General features: G+C 29.6%; 1 protein-coding gene across 1 annotated transcript; it reads right to left on the bottom strand.

The window, feature by feature from the left end:
* Positions 1-2891: 2891 nt before the first annotated feature.
* Positions 2892-16257, bottom strand: LOC114124356 (insulin-like growth factor-binding protein-related protein 1). Its single transcript, XM_027987584.2, has 4 exons — positions 15814-16257; positions 7211-7385; positions 5172-5315; positions 2892-3257 (listed from the first exon to the last, which is right to left on the bottom strand). Exons 1-4 carry the CDS (start codon positions 16120-16122, stop codon positions 3076-3078), a joined length of 810 nt encoding a protein of 269 aa, XP_027843385.2. The 5' UTR covers positions 16123-16257; the 3' UTR covers positions 2892-3075.
* Between the last annotated feature and the right edge of the window lie 1765 nt (positions 16258-18022).

Below are 18022 nucleotides of genomic sequence, written 5' to 3'. Positions count from 1 at the left end.
GAACAAATTTATTTTTCAATCTCACTACACGTCCATACCAATGGTGGTTTTACGGGGGGGGGGGGGGGAGAGAGAACGATAGGTAGACCGTTCCCCCTTGAGCCGTGTAAAAACTAAAAATATGAATGATCAAACAGTTAACTAAAAATCATTTTGGTGATAATTTTATGTCAAAATTGTTTGAGGGTGCTAATTCTTTACTGGTTTAGGTACTCTATGGTTTACTCGTATGCACCGTTGGCCCATTGAACTATATGATATAGTTATATAGTTATATACTTATATACATAAAATAGTTAAATAGTTATTTTATATCATCATAATATAGTTCAATGGATACGCCGTATCGTAATTTTTTAATATCTATGGTGGTATCAGAAAACTGGTAAACAGTCAACAAATCGTTTGCTTTCGTTATCTCTGCGATAACACGGATATGATTTTGGAAATTTTGTTTTAATTTTTTTATTGATACCTTAATTTTTACCCCCTCCCCCTTGTGGCTTCTTAAGAACTACTACTGATCCACACTACTAAAAACATTTGTTTTTTATTGACATATAGGTATAATATCAATATTGTAATTAAACAATTGCTACTTGTAACTTGCTTGTACCAGTTAGTTATTTAGTAAAAGTATTACCCAATTAGGTAATATATTTTATGAAAAATTATAACTGTATGTCTATTAAATGTGTCCGTATTTATAATATTAAGTACAGCAGGGGTCTTCAACCCGCGGCCCACCCTGTTATAATATGCGGCCCGCGATCACATTTGAAATGTAGCATGTATATTTTCTATTTCGAAAAAATTGGTTAACTAAAACTGAATTTTTGTATAATATACATGTTTTTATTACGAATGCGGCCCTCAAGATTTTTGAAAAATAATACGTGGCCCGCTGCAAAAAAAGGTTGAAGACCCCTGATGTACAGCCCCTCTCCAATATCTCCACCAATGAATAGGGTTTATATGTATCATCTTGATTAAGTCTAAAATTGCCTAAACTGGACTATACGCTATACTATATACAGTGCCGTAATTACCCTCCGTGGTGCCCATGGCGAATTTTATTTTGGTTTTATTTCATAGGTACCAATCTATAATTTTTATATAAATATAATAATATTACATGTTAATAGAAATACTGCCATATTTTTTAAATAATCGAATCTTAATACCAAGTTACAAATTTTTATTTTACTCAAATGCGCCCCTTACATTACTATGCCCTTGACAAGCGCCTATGTCACCAACCTCTAGTTACGGCACTGACCATATATTAATCGAAAAGTATGCTACATTAATATTAATAGGTAACAAAATTATGATCTCGAAGGTAATACCTACGCAGTGACAAAATCTATGCAGAACAGTATTTATTTGCATAGGTATATATTATAGCTAAAGAAGCTTATCCGCCACTTATGTACCTAACACGGCTTTAGATAGTATCCAAAGCCGTGGTACCTAAGACAGTACTAAGTATAGATCCTTCTCATGGTCGAAAAAGACTGTTCAAAACTCACAAAAGACGCTGAAGAAATTGGTTTAGGTTCAGTAGTTTGTACAGATTAGGAAATGTTGTTACATGAATGTTTTTTTGATATAAAGTTATTCGATTTGTAGTTTCTGAACCTTCATATTTTTCGAGGAAGTTTTTAACTCCCATCATTTCTGCTTTAAGCTATGGTAAATCAACCTTCAGTAAATTCTAATATTTTAAACTAATTTCAGAATTTTCACGCTAAAAATATAATTAAATTTAAAATTGACAATGATCATTAAAAAATAATTATACTGCAATTAGTTAATAATAAGAAATTACTCATTAGAAACTTTTTTAAAAAAAAACTACACTCAAATGTGAAAGCTAAAGCAGCCAATTTTGAAGTATTTTCGCTTATACAGTACCTACATCGGCTACATCAGTACAACAATACACAATAAAGTTCATTATTATAGTTGCTCACTTTCGTCACTAGATGACACTACCATGTTTGTTTTTCAAATTTAATTTTCTGATTTTCTTTTGTAAGTTTGTAACCACTGGCACAAATTAGTATAGAAGGGTGATTTAAAATATTACTTTTTAAATCATGATTTCACCAACATTCTCAATTCCAAAAATTGCTAAATAGTTACAGAATTACGTACCTATTTTCTATTGGCTATTAGGTACAGGTACTATCAACTTAAATGTTCAAAATAAGTTCATTCAAACTTCAAAAACTGTTAACAACTCGACAATTGCTTTTAGGTTTTTTTAAAAATATTTTAACTCTGTAATAAGTCTTATCAATGACAAAATCAAAGATAATGACGGAAAGGAAAAAAACTATGTCTGCCGTTTTGACTGACCAACGATATTTAAGAATATAAACAGTGAGTATTTTAAGTTAATGAACATCAGAGTTAAAATTACCAATTCGGTATTTAAAAATAAATAAGTTTACAGCCATTTGAATTTTATTTTGATATTGAAAACTAATTGTACTTCTACTTTACTGCATACTTAACTACCTTAATAAGAACTTTTGTTGATCATTTTATAAAATATAAAAACAAAATTTTTGAAAGGTAATACACTAATATCTAATAATGGAGACCGTCATACTATTTTCTGAATAATTATAAAAAAATAATAAACAAATTAAAAACGATTTGGACAAAGTTTAAATGTGCTTGTGATTAATACCTATAATTATCGTTGGCCTGGTTTAGGTATTACCTACTCAAAAAAACGGCTCTCTTAAAATTAATAAATACTAAAATAGATACCTATCGATATATATTTTTACGAATTTTGTCATAATTTAATTTATATAAAAAATCTTGGAAAAGTATAAATTTTTGATATTCTTAAATCAAAAGTAACTTATGTGAAATGTGGAATCTTGTAGTATAATATTTCAAGCTTTTGAGTTACAACAATTTTAAATTATATCATAAAAAGTAAAAAAATAATTAAAAAAAAAAATACCTACATGGTGGTACAATTAGAACGTATTATAATAATAATAAAAAAAAAAATACAAACACAAGTATACAAATTGTTGTAAAAAGACTTATCTAAACCATTTTGCGGACATCCAACACTGCCGAAGCTGTGGTCACATCTACTGAATTAGTACCTAGACATGTGTAATTTCCCGTGTGCACGGCTGGTTTAAATTCCATGATTTGCACCCACGAGGTGACGGTAAAACGGTCTGGGCCTCCTCTAGTCTGTATCGCTATTAGTGAATCGTCTCCTATATGTAATACATATACATTAATATAATAATATATTAATAATTAATAGATATTAAAAACGAATAGTAAATACACGAGTTGAATACCAGGCAATAACTATATCTATTATGTATATTATAGTTTAAAAATTATAATATACGAATAGTGTGTGTTTATTGAATTCTAAACTTTCACATAATAGCTTTGTAAAATAATACAGGCAAATATTAATTATAAATATAAATTATAAATTAGGGGTGGTCGGGTGGATAAAATTTAAATCGATAATTTTGCTATTCCACTAAAATGCCATCACACAATACATATATAACATTACGTTACACTATGGATGATTCATTCAACAGTAAATACTAATTGTATTGAAAATTATGAGCGTTTTTCAAAATATTGTTCTTACAAAATTTGAAGTTATAAGTAGATATATACTGATTTAAAGTTTATAGTTGTGCTGAGTAGTGGTCCAAAATTTTGTGCGGTACCTCTATGCTACTCTACTCATCTTAACTTCAAAGTTAAAATATTAATAACTTTTAATTAATAATTAGAATAATTAATATCTAGGTAGGCCTCGTTCAAAATTCGATTTTTATGCATCAATATTTTCAGAAAAATATTCTACATAGGAATATGAAATTGAAAATGTATGTTTTCTTCGAAAATAGTGAAATTTTCAAAAAAACGATAACACAAAAAATTGTATAATACCTTCCTATAGTCTATAGGTATATATATATATTATATAAATATACTTCAATTTGTTTTGTAACCATTTAAAATGAATACGTACATTTTCGACACAGGTAATAACTAAGAAGTAGTAACTATAGTAAGTATTAAGATACCTACTTTGCAATTTTGCATACCTATACCTAAATATTATATTATTATTATGTTTGTTTTGTCTGCAGATTGTAGGTATTCTACGGCATCGATTTGTATCATAATCAATACTATAACATTATAGACTACTATTATAGGTAGGTGCTATATGTTTATCTAGTAGCCGATACGATTATGATTTCAACCAGAGTTGTGTAAGTAACTATTGTATACAAGATATAAATGCACAAGAAATAAAATAAATAATGAAGTTTATACCTTTGGAGTATCATAAAGTAAAAATATCATGGTTATGATTTTATATAATGATGGTTATTTGCGTTAGTATATTATCTCTATATCAGTCGATTAAATTTTAACGAAACCGTCGTACTATTGAGATATAGATAATTAATTATCGTTTCTTGTACATCACCACGGGTCATTTATGAATAAGTATACTGATCGATCAAACTTCAATGATTTCGAGATTAAGAGTATTTATTAGAAGATTGATTGAATTATTTCTATGGATATATAACACGATGTAGTTTTATAAGAAAAATTAAAATAACTAAGCTCAAAAAATTATTATACTGCTAAGTCACGTATTAATTATAATTAAAATTTAGTGGAATTAACATATTAAATAAATATCATTAATTTAACCAATAGATATTTTTAATAACGATTTAAAGTTAACATTCGAATTATTACATGGTATATAATTTAAAATTACTATAAAAATTCAGCAGATTAAAATTAATTATCTATTGGTACTACGGCGTTATTATATAGAAGGATCGAGAGGTATAATTTACCGTGTAATGTTTAGATAACTTATTTTTGTAGATTGTAACTTTTTTTATAATTATTTTTATCCATTGAAACGATTTTACAGTATTTTTCAATGTCATATCACTCGGGGGAGGTAGAGTGTGTCCACGGTTTATAGATAAACCTTGGAGTATGTCAGCTTACTATTACCTCCTTCTCTATAAGAAGAGAATTTTTCACGTGTTGTGAACGTCACTTTTAAGTTCTAGTGAAGTGGGCCCGATCGTAATAAAAAAAAATATATATATACATCAAACCTGGTAACCATTTGGTGATCCCGTCTGTGTTTGTAAATCGCCAGCTAATGCTAGGCACAGGATATCCTTTGACTTCACAATCAAACACCACAGTATGCCCGATGGAACCAGCCAAGTTCTTGGGCGCTGACCTAATGTCAGGGGCTTAAAACAAAAATAAAATGATATAGTATTATAATAATATTGTTAAAGTGTTGATACAATTTATTAGAAATTTGCAACTGTAAACAAACAATGTTCTTTATATTTAAAATAAGTTATTTTGTTTATTATATTGATGAGATATATAGGTACTTCACGAATATAGTTTTGTTTGTAATGTGTATCACACATTCACACTATCACGTGCACAGCAATAAATCACTATCAATATTCGAAATATTCAATTAAACATGAGTTATTTAATTAGTGATTACATTATAATAATATATTACAAATCTATTGATAACTGTTTAAATTTTTGAATCTTAGGTAGTTTTGCAAACATTGTTATAGTTATGTCAATGTCACTATATAATTATATAATTATATCTATAATAAGTAGATACACAGTTATTTAATAGGATGTTAGTCATAATTTTTGTAATACGATTGTATATTTAATATTATACCAGAATACTATTACTATATATTGATATATACATATACCAAAATAGCTCAATTTTGGTACGGAGCGTGACACTAGATTGTATCGATTGTAACAAACTAACAAATAACAATAAGTAACTACTCAATGTGCTGCACTGACATTTAATTTTTATAAGATATTATTCACCAAAAATGCTCATCTTCATTTTTTCTTTTATAATAAATTTATTTAAATTCTGGTTTTTGAAATTTTTAATTATAGACTATATTTTCAAATAGGTACTTAGACTTTTATATAATTTAAGGAGTATTTGTTTTTTAAATGTGCACCACCCTTTTAAATTATAAATTATTAATTAAGAAGAAGATTTTTTTTTGAAAATTTTGTACATAGAAATAACAATTTGAATAACGATTTTTAAACTTTAAGTATTCAGAATAAAAGTCTATTATAATAGATTTAAAATATCCGAATGAATTGATGATTTTAATTTATAGTAATTATTATAAATGTTTTGTAAAATTTATTCTAGCATAACAGGTATTAATAAATTATAATTGACTAAATATTACATTTATATTTTATTTTAAACTGTTATTATAAGGAATATTACTACGTGTTTAAAATCAATTACTCAGGAACAACTTTTTAAAATTCAGATTTAGACTCTTTGAAAATTTCAAAAAAATATCTAAACAAACATTTACGGTAAAATATGGTGGTTTTGTTTGAAAAATGAAGTTTGTATTATCCCAGAATAATTTTCAAATTATACTAATATCTTAGTATTTAAAAAACATGGATATTGTCGGTGTTTGGTTACGTAGTTTCTTTTAAATTAGAAAAATCAGAATTCGAATAAAATAAATGCATTTTCAAAGTGTAAAAAGGGATGGAATAGAATGCTTGTTGAATCATTCGGGGAACGTACATATCTAGATATAGAATTTTATTTTTATGTTTTATAGTACCTAATCAATAAGAAGAAAACCAAAAAAGGTATATTTAAGTCATGTAAGTATATAAATCTGTATAAAGTCACTATTTGTTAAAAAGAAAATGAATAATAAATAATAAATAAAAACTCTTTAAAAGGGAATAATTGATGCAGCGTGAAGCATGGTTGAAAATCAATAAGTATAATAGACACACACACACACACACACACACACACACACACATACAACATTACATGTACTTAAAATGTGTTCGTTGACAGATTTATGTATGTAAGTATACTCGCATTACGTATATTATATTTTAGTGTATTTAATCGTACGCCGAGCGGGAAACTCTGAGAACGCTAGAGACAGCGTGTTTGAAGAGAGCGGAATCGAATTAATACGTTTCCGAGAGATCATTCAAACGTTAATATGTCTTTAATATACTATAACATTATACACAACGTATGTGTGTATGCATGTGTGTGTGTGTGTATATAGGTACTTACCCGATTGACATGGTCCCTTATATTGCATCCAGAGTAGTTGCGTCCCGTTGTTTCCGAGCTCCGAGGCCGCCTCGTTCAGCTGACACGCATTCGAGTACGTCCTATTGTCCGTCCCGCATACCGGATCCGTCTCCTTGCACGCGCACCGGTATTGCACGCCGCCGTTGATGTCTTTCTGTGTACACAATAATGATATTAAAATAATATGTACCGCAATATGCCTGACGATGATTTTCATTGATTTTATAATATTTTATTATGTCGTGTATGCACATTTGATGTCTAGAAAATTATAAAAAAATGTAAGTAGGTACTATTGGTACTAATATTTTTAGTCGAGTCTAAGGAGGCAGGAGGGATTTAACCACCCGAGATGTTGAAATCGTTAAATTATTATCACCAGTTACCACATACAATATACACAATAATTTTTCAAATTTAATTTGCGAGATGATTTTTTAAGTACACGAATTTATTTTTGTTAACATCACATCATAACAAATACTATGCAATTTCGCGAGGAGTATTTCTGTCTTCTATTTACTATTCATCGTAGTGATCTAAATTTTAGATGTTCAGTGTTCAAATACTATAAATATGAGAAAAAAAAATATTCGACTAAGTATAGAATATTTCTCTATTGACATTAAAACATTTCGGGTCAGCAGTAAACAATATTACTACTATTTTATACTTCTAAAATATAAATAGGTATATGTATAATATGTTTGCGAATTGTGCTATTACGCTATCGAATTATGGTAAAAAAAAATAGTGTATACATTTAATATTTGTGTATATTATTAAATAAATAATTACATTTTATTAGAATTTAGTAGCAGAAAACCACTACAAAATTCTTTTATATTGTGGTAGCTCCAGAACTTCTTACACGGGTTACTAGAAGTGTAGAACGGTAGTTTATTTGATTGACCGCAAAAATCTGGTAAATTTTAAAACCAGAGTACTCCGAAAAATATTTTTTGATTAACTTTATGATGTTAATATAATACGCAAAATATTATTAGCGTTTTATCTCATAAACTGAATTTGGTTTTCCGTGAATCGGTAATTTTGTATATAGCATGCACACTCAAACTATTTCAAAATATAAACAGAGAAATATTTAAAATTATAGGGTTTAAGTACAAAGTATATACATATTAGACTCTGAATGAAGCGAGAAATAGTGATATTTTTTTATTAAAAATTAAGTAAAAATAGTAAAAAGAAAAATCATTATATAAATATGGTTACTGCGTTATATTTTATATCTACTTTATAGGTTTTAATGTTTCACACGTCGATGTATTATAAAATGTGCTCATAGTATTGCCTATATAAGATGATGATCATCATTCATCACAGCATAATAGAACATCGAGTGTTTCCATACTCCTCCACTGTTCTCGTTATTATTATAGATAGGTACACATTTTTTTTTCGTCGAAGTGATAATTAAAAACAAAACATTCAACCCCGTTGTATGCGAGGTGCACGTTGCGTCTTTACAGCCTGTTGAAAAGAATTTCGAGTGCACAACACGTTGTCGAGCAATTTTTTCTGCCGATCGATCGATTGACTTGTATACGCGACACACGGAATGTATATATACATAATAAAATATTATTATATAGTAGGTACCCACATAATACTTATATAGTACTATGATAATAATATGATATAGCGGGATGCATCACTGAGTTTAAAAGATTTCACGTGTTCGGGAAAAAGCGATCGGTGTGGAACGAAACAAAAAACATCAAAGAGAATGCATCTAATGTGCGTCTATACCGCAGACGAGCAAGTGAGTATACACGAGTGTATATTGTGTAGGTACGTTATATATATGTGTATATTATAAACTTTATAATATCAACACCACAGCCTACAGGAGAGAAAACCGCATCTTGTTCTCGGCGTTTTATATCTCGTGTATGTATTATTATACATGAATATAATAATGTGGAATATATTATTATATTGTAATCAAACAACTCGGGTAGTGCTGATGTTTGTTCATGATTACTTATTATTATCATGAGAGTAAGTATAAGGGGGAGGGGGGTTGGGTGTTCAAACGCTTCCCGAAATTAAAGATAAAACAATTTTAAAATAAATATTGTGAATTAAATTTAACGTACTTAAATCTAGACCAAAACCCTCTCCGAAAATATTTCCTATACCTACGCCCATGACTATTATACATTATGTTTAATATAATAGTAATGTTATATACTATACGTTTAATTATTACTCTTATTTTCACATTACACACAGACAAACAGTATAATAAAATATATTTTATTATATTAAATTGAATGTATACTCTCATACACCTAATTGCATAATAATATAATGTTGTACAATTAAATGTTGTTTGTTATAATTAATACATAATATAAATATACCCAATAATCGGTTCAAACTTCAAATCCATCTGTGTATTATATTATTATAATAATATATTATACTGCAGTGCCTGTACACTACACAAATACGCCAAATGTCAAAAGAATGAAAATAATTTTAAATCGCATTTACACAAATATTAGGTAAATCGTAAATGTTAAAAACGATAAAACAATACAGCAAATATATTGTATAGTTGCATGTTAGAATGATTTTATGATTTTATATAAAGTATATATTATATGAATATAATACCTATAGCTAAATTTCCTACATAGTTACTACTTCCTACACATCTGAGCAACTAACGTAATACGACGACGACGACGACAACAATATACCAAAAACCTTTTTTACTGCTGGTACTTACTTATTCAATGACTTCTATAAAAACAATAATGTATTAATGTATAACAATATTATTCCGTAATAAACGTTTTATGTTTCTTAAGTCGTAGTACCTATTCATCATTACACATTTTCATATTAATATTATAATATGAAGTGAAATGACTGTCAAATATATTACACAGATAGCGATTCAATTACATATATTATTATCTTGCTACTGGAGAAAATAAACATTGCATAATGATTATTTTTAATTCTCCGAAATATACAAGCATTTCGTTGTGAATGTATGACGATCACGTATGAAGCGAATAATAATATAAAACGGCTCTTTTGATCTCTCCTTAAATTACGATCTTGTAATGTGAATTTATATTTTATTATGTAGGTACCCATTATTGCTTCGTGATATTTTGATATCACTGCTTATTTCGGAAGCTGTACACGAATTTTGTCATAAGCAAATTGTTTTATATTTGGCGAGTGACGAGACATATTATTATATATATATATATAGGTATATTATGTTCTTTTTCTTTACAAAAGACTGATGGAATATAAATTGGTTGAGGATTCTGAACGTGAGTCGTAAGTAGGCACATACATATATATACATTATACATATTATATACCTACACCTATGTGTTCCTTTGAACAAAAATTCTACATTAGTGTATACTTTTACTATAATTAATAAGGTGACGTATTAAATAAATTATTTTAAATAATATATCATTTATAATTGATTAATTAAATTTTTTCTTCAAAGGAACGCTTTAATACCTATATAATCACAGAAACGCCATGGAGACATGACTATAGTTACCGAAATACGTGATGTAAATTATAATAAGTTCATGTAATCGTCGATGTGAACAATATTATTTGTATAATATGCAATGTTATATTTTTGAAGAACATATCTCACACGTATATTGTGTTGTTTTCTTACAATGCTAAAGTGTGTATAAGTAACATAGACAATATATTATGTTCAATAATTTTCATTTATAGCTTTATAGTTTTTAATTTTAACGCGAAATCATTTTTTATTTAATTTAAAAGTAATGCCATTTTCTATTGTTTATCAGAGGTACTTATTTAGTATAAAAATTTTGGAGCAAATTATTTAAATCATTGTTTTTAATTTAATTGTAATATTTTATACATTTACAACTCGTTTCTAAACTAAAATATCGAAAAAGCACTTCTAACATACCAAAGAAAATGTAGTTAACTTAAAGAGTCCAACAGTAAAAAATTCTGCTCTCTAATATAAAATAATGAAGTTAAAAAACGAGAACTTCTGAATGTAAATTGACTGTGTCACATGTCTGTAGACAACACATGTAGATGATACGTTCATTTAAACATAATTTATAATCACAGACATCTAACAGGGGTGGCAGTGAAAAGACAGCACTGACTAAAAGTAGGAATTTATATTAACACACTTTTTGTGATTTTTTAACTTTTTATTTTACGATAAGGTCGATTGTCTAATATCGATAATATATACTACGAGTAATGTAATACATATATCAGTATATCACTATATTATAATAATAGCATTTCATATTCGTATATGACTTCCCATGAGCACTTAAGGATTATGGATACCTATAATTTATTTTAGCTTTAGTTATCGAGATCTTCAAAAATCTTGTAATCTAACTATGCCTGGTATCTTATATGATCTCTTAAACCGTTTAAAGACCATATTGGTCAACACCAAACATAACGCGTAATATATTATACAAACACGTAGTAATATCGATTTATACTATTTTTGAATTGCTTATAGTATACAAGTATATATACGAATATAGTAATGTATAATAGGCAGTAGGCACTTATACTTAACGCTAAATCGTGTTATTATTGAGTAAAATATTATACTTTATTAGCCGTAAGTCGTATAACTGTCTGAGATTTAGCCTCGAAATAGGCATGGGGATCAGAGACTAGTATTTACATTTTCGACGCCCCGAAGCTCTAGTATTTGATGTCGTCCTCACCCGTCCGCGTCGATAGCAACGAGATGAATAAATAACAATCAGCGTCCTGTGAATTTATTGCCCGGAGCAGCCCGCATCACCATTGCCCACTTTGAAATAAGCCTCCGGTCTGTATGCAAGTAGAAAATGTATATGCGAGTAAAAATAAAATGACTCCTCCGCAGTACATGTATATACGCGGTTCCTCCCATTTCAGCGCTATAAATCTTGAACGGGGTTCGCAGTATTAATAAACGGCTGTTTACTTTAAATGTCTTGTGCGCGCGCAATGCGTATTGTACTATATTATATAATACAATATATATAATAGTTGAAAGAAAAATATATATTATTTTTAATTTTAAGCAAACAAAAGAATTAAAAACGACGCTATTCAGCAGCCCAACAGAAGAAAAAAAGAAAGACATTTGAGAACAGTTTTTAGTAATTTATGACTTGATTTACACGAGTTTGCTCAACCCAATCAAATAAAACCGGATAAAAATGACTAAGTACGAACGCAATAGAAACAGCGGTAGATGTATAATAGGGGTGAAAGGAGAAATTATCATCCATTCACCCGGTGAGCTAAAAAAAAAAAATGCTTGGGTCGCCAAGAACTTACATTTTGATTTGTAAAAAAAAAAATCTTATGTCTTTAGTGTTTACATTACATATATTATGCAAATAAAGATGTTTTATTTCTTAATGAGAAAACCTTTAATCCACCGCTGAACAGAAATAACGAATCAAAAACTTAATTTCGTCATTTGTCGCGACTTGCGGTTTTTTAGTATATTAATTTCATAAAATAGTAATATTACTCGCCGGAAGTTTAAAACGGCTGTATACTGTACTTATGTGCATTGCCTATAAAGTATATAAAACCCGGATAGTCGTTCGATTTATTATACATAAATATTTGTGCACTATCGGAGTGCTGCGCCTTAGATGGAAATGCACTAAAAACGACGTACGCGGCGCGCTAAGGGTTATTGCGACGTTTGTCGAACAGACATTAATGACGATTTGTTTCCCCCATATTACATACACACGCGAGTGGATGTCGCTTAACCCGGAGGTCCCGAACTTTATATATTGTACATATAAACATACATATTATATATATCCTTAACAGTAACGTTTTATGACCTTTTTTTTTCCTATTCTTAATAATAAATTGATACAGCATCGATTTTTAGGCTGCGCACACCAATATATTACAGCGTATTCTACTCCAAAATGAACTCGGACACGGTCTTTTCATTATCGAATTCCAGGTATATAATGTTATATATTATGATGAAATTGTAAAAAGGATCGGAGTGACGTCCTCGTCGGAGTCGTTAAAACTTAAAACATAGGACCCGGTTGAGAAAATATATTTACAAACTCGTCGTCACTATACCTCTATACATCGCTATACGCACGCCCTTATACACACCAATAACGAAGTATAAATTGACAGGCGCAAATTAAAATGTATGGAAACGAGGGTAAAGTTTTAGTAGCTTTTACCAATATATGTATATACATATATATTTTTACATCGTTTTGTTGCTATAAAGTAGAAATCGTTGCTTTTTTTTTAAATATCGATACGTCATTACAAGCACGTTTGAAAAGAAAAATAATTCCACAATATTTTTTTTTATACACACCAATTCGTTAACCGCTCGGAGTTGCAGTTTGATACTATATTATAGCTAATACCTATCTCATGGTTATATAATATATTTGATGTATTAAAATATGTGCAATTATGTTTATATATATATATATGTGCCACAAGACGTTGAATATAAGAGTGTCTGCTAGAAGGGTGTAAAGGGGTTGCACAGTCTGCAAACAAGAGTCCCGAGTCAAGGGTGTGCAATGGTGGTGGCCGGTCGGTGTGTGTAATACTGCAAGGGTTAAGAAACATGTACGAATATGTATATATACAATCGGTGCCATCATATTAATATAACGATTTACGTCCGGTAAAACGCATACTTACACGTTCAACCAGAAACCCGATAAAAAAATAAAGTTGTATTCACGCCACAAGTTTACATCGTATACGCCATTATGCGCAAAATATAATAGCAAGCTGAAGTAATATAAAGTCTACCATCGGTGATATAGATATCCACTATTACATTATAATAATTCGTTCGGGTGTGGTTAAAGTTTAAAAAAATATGTTAATTTATAGGTTATGGGTATCAATAACATGTATTTTGTTCATATTCACCAATAATGGGACTATGGTAGGGGGAGGAGTCCAATAATATTTCTAATAGTAGTTATTGTGGTGATGGTGTATCAGGGCTATATGTATATAGATATAACACATTTTATAATATAAAAAAGGAAAAACAACACATGCACAATATTTTACTATAATATGTAGACGTGCTCGATTTCTTAGTATTTCTAAGACTTTGTTTTACATATTGCACTTGGTAAATAATTCTATATAATACTCCGAATACCCGCTTGGTTATTAGTTATTAGTTTGTAGTTGTCTGCTTTTTGGATTGATCACAGGACTTGTATATTATGAGTATGTAAATTTATTGTTTCCTATAACATAATATGTTATAATTATTAGGTATTATTCACATTTCCTATACGGTCTGCAGCTGCAATCATGATGTATTATTATCGACCATTATTTTTTTTCCTATGGTTTAAGAACTTTAACTCGAAATTTTAAATAAACGGAACATCTGTCCATGAAAAAAACTTAGTTTTAGCCAAAGCATTTTATACAGAATCGTTTCTGTGGAAAACAAATCAAGACGTGTGGAAAAATGTCGTAACAGCCATGTATGACATATTATGTATACTATAGAGACGGAAAAAAGTTAAGCCCACACCCCACTGCTATTATCCTCGCAAATACGCCACAAAGTCGTAATATATTGCACACCTGAATAGTTTAATAATAATATTATACAGAGTGATTCTCCGAGCAGGCACACCTCTATTTATTCAAATTCAAATTCTAATTTTTGGATTTTTGGATTTTTAAATATATTATATATTAAATGACCATAGTTTTATTATGTCATTTTAGGGATGTTTCACAGTGACGATACCAAATTAATTTTTTTCAAATGAGAACCACGCCTATTTTCTAATTTTCTGTGACTTCATTAACGAATGACTAAAAGTCGGCATTTAACTTTTGAGTTATTTAATTTTGTGTATTAAGGTGAGTAAATATTTCTATGATAGTAGATTTAGAAGACATTGGGCTGTATAAAAGTGTTACAGATTTACAGTTACAGCGATTAATAATTAATATTACCTAACCTATTAACATTAATTTATTATTATTTAAAAACTGAAATTTGTCTGAGTACCTATAATAATAACTACACTTAATATTATATATTTTAAAAGGTTTATAAAACCATTTAAGAATTAAGTACTGTATTTAAATCTATCAGAAACTACTAGTGTAAAAATATTAAATGTTAATTTGGTACGTATTGAATATTATTGATTTAATAATTTGGCCAATTAACGTTACTTCGTTTTTATACTAACACACAAACGTAACTGACTTAAAATAGTAGAGGTTTAATAGTCTATATCTGTATTTATTTATACATATAGTTGATCAGTTAGTTTTGATATATAAATACGTATAATATATCTATAAAGATGTATGTTGATTTTCGTTTTGTTTTTAAAAACACGGAGATGATAGTTTATTATTTGTACAAGACATGTTTGGGGTGGCAAAACTAAGGGTTTCCCGTGTATCTTTGTAAACGGTTTAGCTGGTCCCGATAATACTAATATAATAACGTATAATATAATAGCTATAATAAATTATCGTAGGTATACCGTTTTGACGCACTCCAAGTTGTCGGCGCACGGCCGGTCGGCAGCGTTGCACGCGGCCGTTTCGCCCAAGCCGCACAAGCCGTGAGGACAACACGCGCACGCGTCCGGAACCAGGCCCAGCGGACAAACGTCTTGGTCGCGGACAGGACACCGGATCCCGGCGCATCCGTCGTCCGGACATTGCGGTGGTGCATCGATGACGGCGCCCCGTCCTCCGCCGGCGCTTCCGGCGACCGTCAACGCCACGGCCAGGGCGAATGCGTGACAAAAGCAGAACAACGATTGCGACACGCGACGACGACCGTTCATTATTATAATATTTTAGTAAACGATAATAATAATATATAATAATGTAATACCTATATGTAATGCGTTTTACTAAACGGAATTCCGACAGTGACGCGAGACTGTTCCGGATGCACGTGACGAGGTCCGCGCGTAGCGCCCAAACCGTTTCTCCCACTTCGACGATCCCTCTCCCAACTAACATCGTCAGTCGAACGATGGTTCTCCACGCATTGTCGTACGTGGGTTTCTCACGGGGATTATAAGTGTTTGTTCGAAGAGGACGCAGCGAAATGTTCGAATTCCGTTGACGCATACCGCAAGATCGAGTTTAGGGATTTATTCACCTTGGGATGACAACACAAAAAACCAACCAATAATACCTACAAAAAAAAAAACTCATTTATTATGATAAAATTGGTATTTATGAGTTAGGTTAGTAGGTTACCTATATGTTCCAACTTATATAATGTATTAAATAACTTAAAACGTTCTTCTTCATTATTAATTTAAAGTGGACGTTAAATCATTTTATATGTTAAACAGGGCATAATGTTTATGTTTAAGATAAAATTAAAATATAATAAACTGTGGTAATACATTACAATAAAGGTATACAGATATAGGTACCTAATATCAATCGTAAAAAATAAGTTAAAAAAGGATTAAAAAAACCAATATTTAGAAAAAATTAGCTGTTCATAGCGCAACAATCTCCTGTTACGCTTTCTACTTCATAAATACAGCCCTGGGCGTACGAGTTTAATAACAATGGCACAATCTGTATGGTATGGGGATCTCTGAATTCATATTTATTCAATCTAGAGTATTAAGGATACAGGTACAAGTATACAGGATGAATAAACAATTATAGATAATAACTAAAATACCAATACTTTGTCATAGTATCAATGTACGACGATAAAAAACTATAACGTTTCATAATGTATTACATATTCGGCTCATATAAAAATATACTAGAAAATTCTGACTACGAAAATTTTGTTTGGTTTCGTTCAGTTTCTTTCAACTACTTGCTAATCGCACATACAATAGTTATTATTATTATTATTATTATTATTATCATCATCTTATTATCTATATGTCTCAGCTATTATGTTTATTGTAAGCTAATTTATACTGATTGTATAGTTTTATACATATTTTTAAAAGTTTCGTCCGTTTTTACAAAAGGGGGACACACTATTGTTACTGTAAATTTTTACCAGTTAATACATTTAAATGCAACAGCATCTTATGTGATTTTTCGACGTTACTCTTATCTATATTTTAGTTTTAAAGCGAGTTATACAATAATGTGAAACACTTTAATGTTATTTAACAGTACTCGTAGGTAACTCAATTTAAAATGAAAATACTGAAAGAAACTAACAAAACTATATGAGTATCTACAAAGTATTAAAGTCTGTATAAATTTGAATATGTCCAACAAATTACGATTTCGTTCAGCGATTATATAATAATATTATTTTGGGGTTTATAGTCACTAGTCATCACAGCATTAATCTTTCATTCATCCAGTATCCCACAATGCAGGGTCCTTGAAATTGAGATATATTATAGCTGTAAGTACCTAGGTAAGTAAATGTGTTTAGTGTCTGTAAACCACGCGGAGTCCTGAGGGTATATATTATACGCTTGTCTCTCGTGTCTCGTTATTTTTTAACAAAAAATGTATATTAACGCTGACAACTATTTTACATTTGGATTTCGCAATCACTTTTTGAGTGTGGATGTATATAATGAGAGTTCAGTACATGTATAATATCTCCTTTAAATTAAATATTAATAGTTCGTAACATTCTAAATGAAATCAACTTAAGAGCGTGGAAAGTGACGTTTTTAATAAAACGGGGGGAAGAAAATGAAACACTTTAATCCACTATAGTTACTAAATATATAT

This window comes from Aphis gossypii, chromosome 2 (assembly GCF_020184175.1).
Source record: "Aphis gossypii isolate Hap1 chromosome 2, ASM2018417v2, whole genome shotgun sequence".
NCBI classification, from domain to species: Eukaryota; Metazoa; Arthropoda; class Insecta; order Hemiptera; family Aphididae; genus Aphis; species Aphis gossypii.
This window is presented reverse-complemented; position numbering and strand designations above follow the sequence as displayed.

What these genes read in the sequence shown, in the direction of transcription:
- LOC114124356 (XM_027987584.2), bottom strand. Translation starts at nt 16,122, where the DNA reads ATGAACGGTCGTCGTCGCGTGTCGCAATCGTTGTTCTGCTTTTGTCAC. An exon ending in ACTTGGAGTGCGTCAAAACG is followed by an intron (nt 7,386 to 15,813) that starts GTATACCTACGA and finishes TTGTGTACACAG; the next exon opens with AAAGACATCAACGGCGGCGT. An exon ending in GATCACCAAATGGTTACCAG is followed by an intron (nt 3,258 to 5,171) that starts GTTTGATGTATA and finishes TATTACATATAG; the next exon opens with GAGACGATTCACTAATAGCG.